Source organism: Mytilus californianus, unplaced genomic scaffold (assembly GCF_021869535.1).
Source record: "Mytilus californianus isolate M0D057914Y unplaced genomic scaffold, xbMytCali1.0.p SCAF_7, whole genome shotgun sequence".
In the NCBI taxonomy this organism is placed as follows: domain Eukaryota; kingdom Metazoa; phylum Mollusca; class Bivalvia; order Mytilida; family Mytilidae; genus Mytilus; species Mytilus californianus.
Window position 1 is genome coordinate 26,651,325 of NW_026262723.1, and position 12,023 is coordinate 26,663,347.

Consider the following 12,023-nt stretch of genomic DNA (forward strand, 5'->3'; position numbering starts at 1 on the left):
AATTTCCAGAATAAGAAATAAATTTCAAGAACTATCAAAGCGGTTTGTGTTTGTACCGGCCGACAAAGCAGCCAGCAATGTGGTGGTGGTATGCCGTAAATACTACACGGACGTTCTTAAGAATGAAATTTTAAATTCTTCCACATTCAATTCCGTGCGCTCCACAGAGAGACATATAGTAAACATACACATCATAACCACATCATAGCTTAAGGCTTCTTCTGAACATTTGAAGGTCCCTACTATGTATTGGTTACCTAAACTACACAAAAAACCAGTAAAATATCGTTTCATCTCGGCCTCTAGTAAGTGTTCTACAACTAATCTTTCAGTGCTTTTAACAAGTTCCTTAACTACTATCAAAGAACTTATCATAAACTATTGTAATAAAATATATGAAAATACAAGTAATGGAATTAACTATTTTTGGAGTGTAAAAAATTCTTTGGATGTTTTAGATAAATTACATGCTTTCGATGGTCCTTTCGATTCTGTTGACAGTTTTGACTTTTCTACTCTTTAAACAAAAGTTTTCCTATTTAATTGAATGGTCGTTTGGTAAATCTGAATGCAAATATATTTGGTGCAACTCATTTAAAGCCTTCTTCTCTAATGAGAAATGTAGATATGCTAGATATACTTACTGGAGGTGTGATGAGATGTTTGAAGCTGTTAATTTTCTCCTTGATAATATTTATGTACGTTTCGGCAACACAATTTATCGACAGGTTGTAGGTATTCGAATGGGCACTAATTGCGCCCCTTTAATAACAGACTTGTTTTTGTACTGTTATGAAGCATAGTTTATGACCAAACTCAGTAAAGACCCGTCTAAATTGCATTTAATTGATAAATGCAACAACACTTACCGTTATCTTGATGAAATTTTACGTTCTATAATCAAGAATTTTCTAAATATACTGCCAAAATTTACCAAAAGGAACTTACTTTAAATAAATCAAATTTAAACGGTAATAACTGTCCTTTCCTAGATTTAGATATATCGGTTTTACACGGGAAACTCCACACTAAATTTACGACAAAAGGGACGATTTTTCGTTTCCTATGTTAATTTTCCCTTTTTGGATTGTGATGTTCCTTTGGCACCATATTACGGTGTTTATATTTCACAACTCGTTCGCTATGCCCGTGTCTGTTGTGACGTTTTTGATTTTAACGAACGTAATCTATGTATTACTGGTAAATTATTAAGCCAGGGATTTCGTTATCACAAAGTATTTAATATCTTTACTAAATTCTTCCAGAGATATAAAGATTTGGTTTTGAAGTTTGGTTGTACCTGTAGAAAACTTATTTCAAACGGGATAGCACATCCTCATTTTTACGGAGATGTTGTTTACAGTACCCAAGAATTTAGAAACGATCCTGGTAAACTTATCGATCCTTTAAATAAACTTATTCTAAAAGGTTACCAATTCAACACTGTAATTAGATCTTTGAATATTGTTTTTATTGGTATTAATATTGATTTTGTTATCAGTAAATTAAAAGCAAACTAAATATTGTTGTTATATACATATACACATTCATGGACCACAATCTGTCGATACCTGTATCTTGGCATTGCACAAGGTCATATTAAATTATTTGACTTTTTATGACGTCTTTACACTAAATCCATTGTATGCTGGATGTGAACTGATTGATAATTTAGTCTTACATGCATGATTTTTTTTATTAATTGTTAGTGACTTTGAACTAGCTGTCCGTAACTACGAGTACTCTCAGATCTGTACTTAGTGTTTTTTTTGTTGTTGTTGGGATATACAAGTACCCGCCCTGCAGGCACGCTTTGTTGAATCAACGTTGAATCTTTGTTGGTTTTAGGTTATACATTGATCAACAAATATTCAACATTGATTCAACGTTGACAATTCAACGTTGAAATTAGAACATTGTTTCAACGTTGAATTAACATTGTGTTGAAACACCAATATTGAACAAACGTTGGCTAAACAATAGATGATCATATATAAAACCCAGTAGTTGTGGATACCAGAATTGTCAAAAAAGAAGTATTGGGCACATCACAATTCTTTTTAAATTGACAACGATATTCACATGAAATAGAATATTCAGTAGATTTATCACTAATTGTCGTGGTGATAATAGAATAATATATAAAACAATCGCAGTGTATATCAGCATAAATTAATCATGAACTTTGCACACCATATAATAGAAATTCCCAAATTTCACCCACCCCAAAGCATAATAAATTAATAGAACCAGCTTGCATACAGAATCATACAGTAAATATAAATATTTGTGAATAACCCCTTCCCCTAAAAATATGCCCCCTTTTTCCGTGGCTGCTGATGTCAAATATCTTGTTTTCATTCCCTTTTTTCTATTCTTTTTAACAATCTAAAGAGAAAGACGTATATATCAGTTCATAAACAAAGGTTGATAACTTGTAATATAAACAACCGATAGATCTATTAGAATAGTGATTTTTAAATTTTCGCGGCATTTTTAACATTTCTATTTTAAGACAAATTCAGATATGCGCATGCGCAGTTGTTTTTGTTGCCAAAGTTTGAATATCCGCTTTCGAGCCCACAAGGTGATTCTACAGAGTTTTTATTAAATCTTTCCTGTATACAGCTTTTATATTTTATCGTAAGTATATATAAATTGTTGTGATTACAGTAAATACAGTATCGTATTTTAGAAATGTGAGCATATCAAGTTGTTATGAAAACTGTACTGAAAAGTTGAAATTTTACACGAGGAAAAGGGGGATGTTTAGCATGTTACCATTCACGATTTACCTTGCAACGTCTTATGAATTTTTATCGTTGACTATTTGAATTCATCATATGATTGAATCAAAAGTAAAAAGAAATTTTATCTTTATTTACCTGTTCAATTCAGTTACACGAAATCTCACAAAAAGGGGGGCTTGAGTTGTTTACAAAATTGGGATGGAAAGGTCAGAAGCTATATGGCTCAGCAAGTTGGACCTTTAATATTTTACTGTCAAAATTGAAGTAGTGTTTTGACAAGGTAATCAAAGATGAAGGGTACATCGTATGAGGGTGGTAAAGAAATATTTGCATGCAACGTATTTGGCCTTTTTATTTCTCGTTTTCTTGTCTTTGGTTCGACATGCAATATTTGTGTTTCCCCTTATTTATTTTCCGTGTTTCGTGTTGGTACTCTTAATTTCTCGTGCTTGTCCCACATTTGATAAAAAAAGTAAACCGGGACTAAATTCCAAGTCAGTCTGCATTTTTAAATTATGTGTTCCCAGGATATCATGGATATTAATTGCTATCAAGTTATAAATAATTTTTTTTTCAAATCGGATGCAACTAGCAGACGCGAAAAGGTGACCGCAGGGTCGTCGTGTCCATTATCATGACTGTGTGAACTCCAAGAACGACTGAGTAATAACTGCTAGTACTTTTTCCGTAACATTTACGATTTTATTTCTCGTGCTTCGTTTATCCCAATTTTTATTTTCCGTGCGACGTTTGGGGATTTTTATTTCACGTGTTTTCGTGTTAAGAACCCCCCTTTACAACCCTTGTATATGTCAATCAGACAGATATCCATGCAGCAGCACAAGTAATACAGAAAAAGACATTTTGGCGTTAATATTGATTCACTTATAGGGTCTTTGCATCGGCACTAAACACATTTATTAAAAAACCAGTTGTTGGCATGACACGGGTTATGTTCTTCTCATATATGTTATGATGGTATGATACTAAACCCCTAACGGGAAGGATTGTGTCTGATATTCATATGATGAAGACATAATCTTTCAATCAGTTTAATTGAAGTCTGGAGCTGGCATGTCAGTTAACTGCTAGTAGTCTGTTGTTATATATGTATTATTGTCATTTTGTTTATTTTCTTTGGTTACATCTTCTGACATCAGACTCGGACTTCTCTTGAACTGAATTTTAATGTGCTTATTGTTATGCGTTTACTTTTCTACATTGGCTAGAGGTATAGGGGAAGGGTTGAGATCTCATAAACATGTTTAACCCCGCCGCATTTTTGCGCCTGTCCCAAGTCAGGAGCCTCTAGCCTTTGTCAGTCTTGTATTATTTTTAATTTTAGTTTCTTGTGTACAATTTGAAGTTTAGTATGGCGTTCATTATCACTGAACTAGTATATATATTTGTTAAGGGGCCAGCTGAAGGACGCCTCCGGGTGCGGGAATTTCTCGCTGCATTGAAGACCTGTTGGTGACCTTCTGCTGTTGTCTGTTCTATGGTCGGGTTGTTGTCTCTTTGACACATTCCCCATTTCCATTCTCAATTTTATATGTGGATAAACCTTCAATTTGTTCAAGTTAAAATGTAGTATTTAGGATTTTCTTGCAGATTATACCTTCTGGTCTATATAAAAGGAAATGTAGTTGAGATTTAGATGGAAGTTTAACTTTCATTTAGTTTTCATGAGTTCTTATGCTTTTGATTTATACTTTAAATATCATCATTATGAAGTTATTAATAGTTAAATGTGTTGAACAGTATTAAACTTGACAATGTTATAACTTTTGATTTTGTAGATGTCATCATGAAGACCTATGGAACAAGTGTCTGACCAAACAACAACCTTTCTAAAATGGGCTCCAAAAAGACAGGGTGGGAAAAGAAAGAAGTTGAAGTTTTCACTATTAATAAATAAATTTATTTTTATTTTATCGTATTGAATATTTCTCTATAATCAGTGGTTGGACATTAGAATACATGGAGTAGGAACAGCAAAATTTGTTTTATATTTTGATCACTCAGATATTTAGAATAGACATTGGGCAAAAACTATGTGTATTAAGGGTTGTGTGCTTTCAAAAATTAGGATAGATCAATATTTCTCTATGATAATTTGTGTTTTTATATGCATATCGTTAAATGTTAAAAAAATCTTGGGGGTTAAATTATGGTTCGTAGGAAAGCCCTAAACACACATATTTGTTATTCAGTTGATTGGTTGTTGACATCATGGTCAAGCCATGCTCTTATCACAAGAATGTGGTCTCTCAATTTTATTGTTGGAAATTCTTCTATGAGTAATTGACAGTCAATGGTATATATTCAAAGTTTTAATGGTTGCCTATTGTTAACAATACAATCATCGACCAAAGAACATTATTTATATATCTTTGGGTCACCATACAGTCTTCAACAATGAGCAAAAGATCACATCATGTCAAATATGACCAGGCAATGATATTATTTAAAGTTCATCAATTTTTTTCTGAGATTAATTTTTATATTTTGGTCTGATGGAGCAGTTATTGGATAAAGTTTCCTGCGGCAAAATGTTGCTATGACATTTAGCATGTAGAGGGCCTTGAGAAGACACTAGCTTGAATATTGCTACAGTATAAAATTATGGAATGCAACACATAGAAAATACAGGATGAATGAAACTTAAGTTTTAGGTGGAAACACAGTTGAACACAACCACTAACCAATTTTGATTCCATGTTGAATATAGTATTCACCCTGAATTCAATCTGAATTCAAGGTGAGTTATTGGTTTAAACAATGTTGAAGCAACCATTATTCAATATTGATTCAAAGTTGAATATCAACGTTGATTCAACGTAGGATTTCAACGTTGATACAAATTTGCAAAATCTAATAATAATTCAACATTGATTCAACATAGAAAATAAACATTGATTCAATGTTAAATCAACGTTGTGTGCCTGCTAGGCGGCCACGTCCACTCTGTGTTTTTGTTAGATGTATTTCTATTTGTATTCATCTGATGAGTTAAGCCTTTTTCAACTGATTTTTATAGTTCGTTCTTATGTTGTACTGTTACACCACTGTACCAGGTTAGGGGGAGGGTTGTGATCCCGCTTTCATGTTTAACCCCATCATATTCTGTTTGTATAAGTCAGGAGCCTGTAATTCAGTAGTTGTCGTTTGTTGATGTGTTACATATTTGTTTTTTGTTCATTTTTTGTACATAAATTAGGCCGTTAGTTTTTCTCGTTTTAATTGATTTACATTTGTTATTTCGGGACCTTTTATAGCTGACTATGCGATATGGGCTTTGCTCATTGTTGAAGGCCGTACGGTGACCTATAGTTAATTTCTGTGTCAATTGGTCTCTTGTGGAGAGTTGTGTCATTGGCAATCATACCACACCTTCTTTTTTTATATTTGATGGGTTTTTTTTACAAATTGTGACTTGGTTGAAGGGTTGTCTCATTGGCACTCATACCACATCTTCTTATATCTAAAAATCAAATATCAACTGCTCACTACCCATGCTACCGTATAATTCAAATATTTATTGATAATAAATCACGATCATATTGTTTATAGTGGAGACCAGAATCTGTCAAACGCATTTGCTCTTTTATTTTTGTTTGCAATTTAAAACTCATTAGATTGGTATGGTTTTATTCTGAATTTAAGTCCTAGTGCATGTGGTTTTAAGCAATAATAATTAGCAAAGATATAAACAAACTCTAAATAAATTCCAAAAAACTTTCTGTCTTACTGATGCTGAATTGCTCATCAAATGATTAAATTGTCTGTAAAAATGACAACCAAAATTTGTAGGTAACGTTACAATAATAAAATGTTTGGTTGTTTTTTTTTGTGGTGTTTGATCCAATATCCATGCAATGTGGTAGTCCTACGTTGGTAGTGTTAACGTTTATTCAACAAAGAGTTTATTAGATGATGCCTGTATCGTAGGAAATCGTATATTATTTGGAAATATAAAAATGTCAAATTTAATTATTTTAAGAGTCACATTATCAAATAGAAAGTGATACGAAATATTTTTCATCACTAGTTGGTAGAATGTTATGGGCAATATGTGCATTGGATGACCAGGGCTATGTAACCACAATCCTGTCCTTTTTCCTCGAATGGGACATCACAAAATCCGACTTATCATCAGATTTGGCCTCACATTAGCAACACGAAGGATATTTCATATGGAATATGATCTGTTTATCCTTCTGCGGCTGCTGATGTTATCCCCAGTTAGGTAGGGATCCATGGTGTTGTGTCTTGAGTTTTCTGTGTATTTTTTTTACTGCTGTGTGTTTCGAATTTATAATAAAATCATATAATACATCCTCTAATGTCAGCTTGAGAGTATCATCATTTTAGATTGTTTCTAATTTCAATTGTTACGATTTCATACCCCCTGTGATGCTGTTAAATTGGACCGATAAAAAGTAACTGCCGAAATTTTTTTTTTAATTTATTTATTAAACTTTTTATTAACGTCTTTGTGAGAATTATTTGCAAGTATGTTTGGTTGTTTTAATTCAGTTGTGTTGTATGTCTGTGAGGTTTGTTTACGCAGATTAGGTTCCTTGATCCAATTATTGTCCCATTGTCACATTAAACACTTATGTTTGTTTTGGGCGGTCTCCCAATATTGTCAAAAAAGCGGAGCTATAAATAACAGTTTAACAGATGAGAGCAATAAAACACAGCTTAACCTTTTTTCTTCGGAATATGCTGGTAGCAAGACCGGACGCTGACATATTGGTTTTCCAGTTGTTCGTTGATATAGCCTTTAGTTTGATTCTTTCATTTTTTTATAGACTTCCCCTTAGTCATAACAGTCCTTATTTGATTCATTTCATATTTTGAAGGTTTGTTTATTAATATTACTATCATTTTACTACTTGACAGTTTCATGATATTTGTCATATTTTTATTGACCATATTAATAACTTTTCATTCTCATGGAACTCAACTGTGCTTCTCTTCTTGCCAACTTGTTTCTTCATACATACGAGGCTCACTTCATCGATAAGCTTGAAATATTGAACATTGTAAATACGTTAGTGACACATCTCCATTAATCCCGATAGGGAGTGTACACGGATTCCACTGTACCCTCGCAGCTCTCGAGGGATCTACGTACATACATACATACATACATAAGCTTCATAAGTAGAATTATAAGATGCACGCAAGTACCCGTTAACTGACATTGTAGTAGAATAGAGAATGTACACGAGGAATGTGTCAAAGAGACAATAACCTGACCACAGAGCAGACAACAGTTTAAGGCCAACAATCAACGCCATTAATCCTTCTATCACATGTGCCAATTAATTCGTTGCTCTGCAAGAGATTCCCAAGCCTTCGAGGGCAATCTGATATTGGAACTCTGCCATAGGTTTACATGTTTTCGATGCCAATCTGACATTGTTATATCGCAACATATCTACATGTCCACGATGTCATTCTGACAAAGTTACTTACTTTAATTTACATCATCTAAAGACTAAATGAGTTTTTTTTCTAATATATTCAGGAAAAGAAAGCATCAGTTGGAATCAGAATGATTTAATGTATTGTATTTACCAAGGTTTTATCTACTATTTAACAAAGTAACAGCCTATTCATAAGAAAGGTACATAGAGACCATCTATCTTTTGGAAGACATTCACCTTTCAAATAGTTGCTGTATTTGCCAAATATACAAACAAACAAACAGAATAAAAAAGCAAATCAAAAATGTAAAAAAAGTGGATATCACCCCTGGTGGTAATCGTGTTACTCAGTCTCTATTTTGTTATGCTGTGCTTTGTAAACTGGTTGTCTTTTAATCGTGTTTTTGTCTTTTTGCAATGGCATTGCCAGTTTGTTTTCGACCTATAAGTTTAACTTTTCCTTTGGTAACTTGCGCATCTTTTTAAGTTGGTATTTTCTACCCGCTATTCAAAAGCAAAAGATATAAGTTTAAGTTTCTGTTCGTAGGTAGGGCAAAATCGTTCTTGGAAAAAAAAACCACTGTGATTCAAACAAAATATTCTCTGAAACTGACATTATTAAGAAGTTTGATGTCTTGATTGACAACATATTTGTCACGTTTGGAGGACGTGTTTTTCAATCCCATGGAATTCAACTGTAGTCCTCTTCAAGTGATTTGTTCCTTTTTTCATATGAGTCAGACTTCATATAGAAATTTCTTGGGAAAAATGAAAAGTAGTTAGCAGTTGCCGCTATAAAGATGATGTGCTTTCGCTTAATAATTCAAAATTCAAATTTGGTGACTATGTTGAACTCATCTATCCCATCGAACTTATGATAAACGATACATCAGATAAAGTTAAGTCGGCCTTTTATCTTGACTTACATCTAGAAATTGACAATGAGGGTCGGTTGAAAACAAAACTTTAAGACAAAAGAGATGATTCCAGCTTCCTAATTGTGAACTTCTAATTTTTATGTAGCAGAATTCCAGCAGCACCTACATACAGAGTATATATCTCTAAGTTGATACGATATTCACGGGCTTGTATTTCCTATCATGTTTTCCTTGATAGAAGGTTACTGCTCACTACATGCACTAGGAAGCTATTAAACTGAGAGTTGCAATTGGTGAAGTTGAAATCGTCCCTCGTAAATTGTACAGACGCCATAACGGGGTGATTGACAGTTATGAAATATCCGATTCACAGATGACAACAGATATGCTCCAAATGTCGTAACTACAATCCCGTCCCCTTTTCCCGGAATGTAACCTACCGAATTGGACTTATCACCGGGTTTGTACTAACATGAGCAACATGACGGGTGCCACATGTGGAGCCGAATCTGCTCACCCTTCCGGAGCACCTAGGACCACTCTCATTTTTTGTGGGGTTTGTGTTGTTCAGTCTTTAGTTTTATATGTTGTGTTTTGTGTACTGGTGTTTATTTGTCTTTTCCTTATAAGCCATGGCGTTGTCAGTTTATTTTTGACCTTTCAGTTTGAATGTCCCTGTGGTATCCTTCGCCTTTCTTTCACATAAATCAACTAATGGCAGCAGTTGATATGATAAACATTTTTGTCCAAATTATTCATAATGTAAACGTTTAAAATGAATCCACACGATGACATTTATTATGCATGATTCATGCAATCAATTAGAAATTATGCAATAAATGCATCTGTTTTATATTTGACGTCAAATATGAATGCTTTCTACAATTTGAACTCTTTTCAAATTTCATTTTACCAGTCCAGCATTTTTCGCCATACTGTAGAAGACGCTGTCTTTGTTTTGTAGTAAATTGGTGGGGGAATCAAACTCCTTTATTCTTCCAGTTTCAAGTACCATAACTCTGGAATAATCAAATACATGAACATGTAAAGATTCAATATGACAATAATATAAAAGCAACTTTTGTAAATGCGCTTGACTAAATCAAGTAGCCATTTTATCTTAAAGTCAAAACTAAAGTAACTACCATAAATATAATGCCATCATAACAGGAAAAGAAGAATAGTACGAGGAATATCTGATAAAACAAATCGTGAAGAAATAAGTTTAAACACATCTGATTACAGGTTTTTTTTTTTACAGAAAGAGCCTACACTCGACTGAACCATTAAAAGAATTATAAAACTTATAAAATACCAGTTTTGAAATGACACTTATTTACGTTGTTTATGGATGTTAAACCGTTTGTCAAGGGATAACGGTGACAACGGTATATACAGTGGTTAATGCTTCATCGAAAATGACTTGCATTTGCAAATACTAGATTGTTGTGTTAATTTTGTTTATTAACGGAACATTATATTCTATTCTGACCCTCAGGAATGTATTCATTAGTTTTTATACATTTATTTTAAGGCGAAGCTTTCCATAGTTATAGCAAAATTGGTATAGTGTCTGAAAAGTTCAAATTTATTAATCAATCGAACAAAAGAATTAAGGTTGTGTATCATTTGGACAAAGGTAATCTTTAAAGCTTTGTTTAAGAGCTTTTTAAGGTTCATACTCTCAACTGGTTAACATTTGTGGCTTTCAAATATTTGTGTTTACTTAATACCATGAATCAAGTGTATAGGTAAGACATGTGTCAGGTGCACGTAACACAGTATCAAACGATACGATTGAAGATCAGTTACATATTAAGTATAACAGTTTTTTTTTTCATTTCATAAAACTTTCATAATAGAATTTAAATTAATTTCTACTGTATTGACAATCAAAAAATTTAGTTATCATCCTGCAACTTCTCATATCGCTTCGAGCTGATGTATGCATATTAAAAGTGAACAATCAATGGGCATCCTTATAAATTCCTCACCTGGTGTAATCCATAATTGTGTTTAATCTGTGAGCTATGGTCAATACTGTACAATCAGCAAACTCTGTTCTAATTGTGTTTTGTATAAGTTCATCTGTTTTTAAATCAACGGCAGCAGTTGCTTCATCTAGCACCAAGATTTTTGTCTTCCGTAGTAAGGCTCTTGCCAAGCACACCAACTGGCGCTGACCAACACTGTAACATGTGTTAATGAAACAAGGTAGTATCATGTAAAGGCAATATATAATGAACATTAAGACTTAATAGAATATTTCTTTAACTTTTGACGAAATTTTAAACATCCGCTTATCAATTACGCCTGTAGAAAGTATAAGGCATTTGATTCATGTTTGTTTTCAAGTAAACACTGTTCCAACATTGAAAGATTATTGTTGTCGTACCTTAGGTTTTCCCCGCCTTCAGAACATTGGTGATCCATACCGTCTTCCAGTCCTTGGACGAAATCTTTTAAATGGGCATGTTCTAGTGCTCTCCAAATGTTTTCAGTCGAGAAAACGTCAAACGGGTCCAAATTCATCCTGATGCTTCCACAGAAAAGAACTGGATCCTATGTATAAATAGATAACGGGAATAATATGATGTCCATATCATTAAATAAATGAACATGTTCTTGGCAGGAAATTCATAAGGTATGCCTACGGAAAACGTCAAGATAATCGTTGTGATTATGGAAACAACAGTTTATGAATTTTCTCCGCTCGAAGCTTGTATTTTTTTTTATTTTTCTTAATTGAACTTCATCAGGAAATATCAAAGTCTAAATTTAAAAACTTACAAAACAATTAACCTCAAAGGAGCTCGAGAAGCTTTTATGAATTAAAGAAATTTAAAAAGAAAAGTCACATCCATATGAGGTCTGCTTTGCCTGAGAGATTCTAACCACAAGTTTCTTTCTAATTTAGTTTTTTAGGAAATAATTTAACAAATGTTTATCAGAAATCA

The 12,023-nt window shown here is 33.2% G+C and overlaps 1 protein-coding gene and 1 long non-coding RNA gene across 6 annotated transcripts in view; one reads left to right on the forward strand and one right to left on the reverse strand.

Moving 5' to 3' along the window:
* The first annotated feature begins 2,249 nt into the window (after positions 1-2,249).
* On the forward strand, positions 2,250-4,684 carry LOC127707425 (uncharacterized). The gene is made up of 2 exons (XR_007984852.1): positions 2,250-2,643; positions 4,550-4,684. It is a non-coding gene; the product is annotated as an uncharacterized LOC127707425 (long non-coding RNA).
* A 5,151-nt stretch (positions 4,685-9,835) lies between these two features.
* LOC127707424 (multidrug resistance-associated protein 1-like) overlaps positions 9,836-12,023 on the reverse strand; it is a 63,874-nt gene continuing 61,686 nt past the window's right edge. For 3 of the 5 annotated variants that reach the window (XM_052211932.1, XM_052211935.1, XM_052211934.1), the window contains exons 31-33: positions 11,462-11,628; positions 11,061-11,255; positions 9,836-10,085 (exon numbers count right to left, since the gene is read on the reverse strand). In XM_052211932.1, the coding sequence (XP_052067892.1) occupies positions 9,971-10,085; positions 11,061-11,255; positions 11,462-11,628 (477 nt within the window). In that variant the 3' untranslated portion in view covers positions 9,836-9,970. The remainder of the gene's footprint in view (positions 10,086-11,060; positions 11,256-11,461; positions 11,629-12,023) is intronic. The other 2 variants (XM_052211933.1, XM_052211936.1) reach the window with 2 other exon arrangements.